General features: G+C 41.3%; 1 protein-coding gene across 1 annotated transcript in view; it reads right to left on the bottom strand.

The window, feature by feature from the left end:
• Positions 1 to 1,128: 1,128 nt before the first annotated feature.
• LOC106531165 (gastrula zinc finger protein 5-1) overlaps positions 1,129 to 4,737 on the bottom strand; it is a 20,486-nt gene continuing 16,877 nt past the window's right edge. Inside the window, exons 5-6 of the mRNA XM_014026946.1 lie at positions 3,760 to 3,997; positions 1,129 to 2,349 (exon numbers count right to left, since the gene is read on the bottom strand). Coding sequence (XP_013882400.1) covers positions 1,361 to 2,349; positions 3,760 to 3,997 — 1,227 coding nt within the window. The 3' untranslated portion in view covers positions 1,129 to 1,360. The remainder of the gene's footprint in view (positions 2,350 to 3,759; positions 3,998 to 4,737) is intronic.

Raw genomic sequence — 4,737 nt, forward strand, 5'->3', positions numbered from 1 at the left:
CACTGGTTCTGTTACAGATCCACTGGTTGTTATAGATCCACTGGTTCTGTTACAGATCCACTGGTTGTTATAGATCCACTGGTTCTGTTACAGATCCACTGGTTGTTATAGATCCACTGGTTCTGTTATAGATCCACTGGTTCTGTTACAGATCCACTGGTTGTTATAGATCCACTGGTTCTGTTACAGATCCACTGGTTGTTATAGATCCACTGGTTCTGTTACAGATCCACTGGTTCTGTTACAGATCCACTGGTTCTGTTACAGACTCACTGGTTCTGTTACAGACYCACTGGTTCTGAAGCAGAAAAGAAGAAATGAGACAGAAACCAACTGGTTTGTTCTGCTCAGTGGACCAACACTGCCCTCTGCTGCTGAGTCACTTTAACTCAGCTTTAGTTTATTTGAAGCTTTCAGCCACTGATGGAGAATTTTAACTTTTCTCTTCATGACTTCATGATTAACATGTTTAAATATCTGCAGGTCCCTTTCAACATGAAAACTACARAAATTACCTTTTCTATGTGAACGCTGAGTCCAGACGAAGCTAAAACTGAGCAGAACAAAAGCTAAAAGCAGCAGAATAGTAGCTTAAATTACCAAAACATATGTTCAAGCTAAAATGAGCAGTACAGCTAAAATTAGCAAGAGATGCAAAACAGACGGCGAAGCTGAAGTTAGTAAAACTGTTGTTAATATAAAAAAACTGTAACTAAAAGTAGCAGAACAGTTGMTAATGGCTAACAACTAAAGCAGCAAAACAATAGCTAAGAGCTAACAAAAGTTAAAATTAGCTAATTAGATGCTAAAGCTAAAATTGACAAAACCATAGCTTTAAGTAGCAGACAACAAAATTACTGAAAGTGTAGCTGAAACTAACAAATGATACARCAGTGGCTAAAAGCTAAAAGTAGCAGCTTCAAAAAGCATAAAGACATAAAAAGCAGCTGAAGAATTCAACTAGAACAATGTTTCCTAAAGGAATTAAATAGAAATTAATGTTTTTTTTTTCAGTGGAGAATTTTATTTTACATCAAGTTAAATGTTTTAAAAAGATAAACGTTTCAAAAACCAAAAATCACAGAACCTGTTTGATGAAAGAACCGAATGTTTTGATTTATAAACAGCTAAAATAATCTGCAGACGTATGAAAGAAACAGAAGAAACTAAAAACATGAAAACCTCAGTTTTATAAAGAATCTGTTTTCACCTGAACCGCTTCATTTTTACAGTTTATCTGATTTTTATATTTACATAATTAAAAATCAATAAATAAAATTAAATATCAACTCGTGGTTTCATGGATGAGTGAGTTACTTTAAAGTCTTCCTGGAGTCTCAAGAGTTTTTTCCCGGACGTTTTACGGCTCCAGGTTCTTGTCCTTGTGGGTCCTCATGTGGACGGACCAGCCGCTGTGATGCCTGAAGGCTTTCCCACATCTTTCACAGGAGTAGGGCTTCTCACCGGTGTGCATCCTCATGTGGACGGTCAGGTTACTGCGATGAGTGAAGCTTTTCCCACACGTTTCACAGGAAAACGGCCTCAAGCCCGCGTGGCCTCTCACAGAAACAGAATCCGGTCCAGCAGAACTTTGGCCCTGGCCCGTGTGAGTCCTYGTGTGGGTGATCAGATTATCGCGTCGACTGAATTCTTTCCCGCAGACTTCACAGGAGAAGGGCTTCTCACCTGTGTGCGTCCTCATGTGGACGGACAGCGTGCCGCTCTGTCTGAAAGTCTGCCGGCACACTTTGCAGACGTACGGTTTCTCTCCCGTGTGAGTTCTCAGGTGAACCGTCAACCCGCCGCTGTGCATGAAACCTCTGCCGCACACTTTACAAACGTAGGGTTTCTCCCCCGTGTGGGTCCTGGTGTGGATGGTCAGGTCGCCGCTCTCTCTGAAGGTTTTGCCGCAGATTTGACAGGCGTGTGGTTTCTCTCCTGTGTGACTTCTGTTGTGAACGTTCATTTTGTATTTACTCCTGAAGGTTTTCCCACAAACGTCACATATCAGAGACTCTGGAGCCGACTCAGTTCTGGACCACTTGTTGGAGCCAGAAGAACTTTYGTTTCTGTGACTTCTCTTCTTCAGGCTCAGATCAGTTTTTCCTGATGGTTCTGACCCAACAGCTTTGTTCTGGTTCTGGTGTGGACTCTCAGATCCAGGAGAGACTCGAGGCCGGAGCTGGTGGTTGTTTGGTTCTGGGTCACTGTCGTCACAAGTCTCCATGCAGGATCCAGTCTCCTGCTTCAGAACCAGCTGCTGACCGCTGCAGAACTCCTCCTGGTTCTCTTTAAGCTGTGGAGGTTCTGGTTCCAGACTGGAGATCCGGTCCTCCTCCAGCTGGACCTCTGAACAAACAMAAAGGTCACAAAATAAAAACTGATGTTTATCAGTGGTCCAACCAGCAGAGGACCGGTTCTGATGAGCAGAGAGTGGACTTGATTCTGTCAGAACATTCAGGTGTTTCTTCTGACTGAAGCACAGGAAGTCGCCCTCACCTGCTCAGGTAAAGGTTAAAGTTCAGGAGACACTAAGCGGTGATTGGATGTGTGGATACGTGGACCAGAACCAGGCCCTGCTCTGCTGCTGGTTGTGTTTCTGAAAGACCCGGCTCTGTCAGAGTCTGATGATGTCATCATGGTTCTGACGAGGAGGGTCCAGCAGCAACAGAACTTGTTTTTATTTATGTTAAAAACAGATGTTTTCACCTCGTGGAAACGGTTCTGACYGAGTCCAAATTCAGGTAGGCCGGGTCCTTTGAAGGAACGTTTGTTGTTCGAGGAGCGGCTCGGTCACACGCTGATGTCATTAGTTTGTTATCATTACTGAGCTGCAGGACTGATTTTTCTCTGTTTTCACATCATGTCGTCTGTTTGGATCTGTTGTTATCTCACTCTGAAGCACAGAGTGGTTCAAGAATCTTACCAAGTAAAATTTTCTTACTCCACTGGCAGAAATGTTTGACTTAATTAGAGTCAAATTTTCAGACTAACAAGACAAATAATCTTACACATTCTGAAAACAAGATGATTATTCTTACACAATCAGTTCTTGTTTAGTAAATCAGTCTGAAAACAAGATGAAACAGACTTTTTGGCTGATATAAGATTTTAAAACTTGGTAAGATGGACAGTTTTTGCAGTGTAATACTTCAGTACAGTACATATCAGATACTTTAAAGCTCAAGTAATATTCTTAGAGAAAAGTTTAACTTTTAATGAAGTCATTTTCTGATCAGAAGCTTGTGTTTTTCTATCAGTTGAAGTTAGTTTATATTAAACAGCTCAGTCAGGAAACAGTTTAAATCGTCTGAACAAGTTAAACGTCTGAAAATCTCTGATCAGTTTCAGCTTCAGCTGCTGAGAGTCTAAATTTACTTTTTATTCATTTAGTTCCWGTTTGTGTTTTAATAATAACTGTTATTAATCAAATAAAAGCAGTTTTACCTGACAGCAGACTCACTTTATATTAATAACTTCCTGTTTGTAAAATAAAAGTCTTTGCTTCATAAATCAGGAGTTCAGATGAATTTATTTTGGAGTAAATTGGTTCAGAGATATTTTGTGAAACTTTTAGTATTTTATTTATTTTCTGCTCAGAATAAAACGATGAAAGATTTAAACTAAAACTATTTAACTATTTAAAGATAATTTAACAGTTTATTTTATTTCTGCTCCTGAGATAAAAATTAAAAACATCCAGGATCAGTTTCTCGGGTCCAGCTGAGTCCACGGTGTCTGTGAGGTTCTGGAACTGACCTATAATGTGTAGCTGGGTCTCAGGGTCCAGCAGGTGGTCCTGAGGATCAGGATCTTCATMAGGTTCTGGCTTCCACCGGACCTCCTGCTTCAGAACCAGCTGCTGGACCTCCGGACTGCTGCRGGGGTCTTCTGGTTCCTCTTTGATCTGTGGAGGTTCCTCCTGGTCCAGACCCGGGTTCCTCTCCGGGTCAACAAGAACTTCCTTCTGTTCTTCAGACATGTTACAGCTGCAGGTCTGCAGGAGGAAAACAACAGAACATCTGGGTTTGGATCAACATAAACCTGCTGCTGYTGGACCAGAACCACTGAGACCAGGACTGATGAGAACCAGAACTGTGGACCCAKAGTCCTGCACAGGTTCTGACAGGTCCAGTCTTGGTCCTGGAGGGTCACTATCCCCCAACACCTGCTTCATTGAAATAAAGGATGAGCAGAACCCTGCAGAACATGAAGACCCGCAGAGAAGGACCAACAGTTTTATTTCACCGGAAGTTAAAGTTGTAAAAAACTTCAGTGGTTTTCAGGAGCCACAGCTGTTCATCACATCTGTAAACATATTTAATAAACTGAGGTAAAGTTACAAACCTGCTGGGTTCATCTTGTTCTGCACAGGTTTCCAGCACAGATCCATCATTTTTCTGCTCCGATTTGTTTCTTTAAAATCCATCAAACTTCCTCCAGAATCTCTGAAAAACTCTGAAACTCTTCTTCTGTCAACAGAAATAATCAAATCTCCACTGAAGAACCAGAAACAGCCGCAGACTCCTCTGGTTTCAGCTGTTAGCCGCTGTTAGCTTGTTGTCCTTTTCTTCTTCTGGGGTTTATTTCCGGGTTGCAGTTTGACTCCACCCCCTGGTGGCCATAAACGAAACTGCATCTGATTTATAACAGGTTAAAAAGAGGTTTTCGTCAACAATATGATCTATATTTCGATAAACATTAAATTGTATTTAAATTTATATATGTCAACAAATC

This window comes from Austrofundulus limnaeus, unplaced genomic scaffold, assembly GCF_001266775.1.
Source record: "Austrofundulus limnaeus strain Quisiro unplaced genomic scaffold, Austrofundulus_limnaeus-1.0 Scaffold603, whole genome shotgun sequence".
In the NCBI taxonomy this organism is placed as follows: Eukaryota; Metazoa; Chordata; class Actinopteri; order Cyprinodontiformes; family Rivulidae; genus Austrofundulus; species Austrofundulus limnaeus.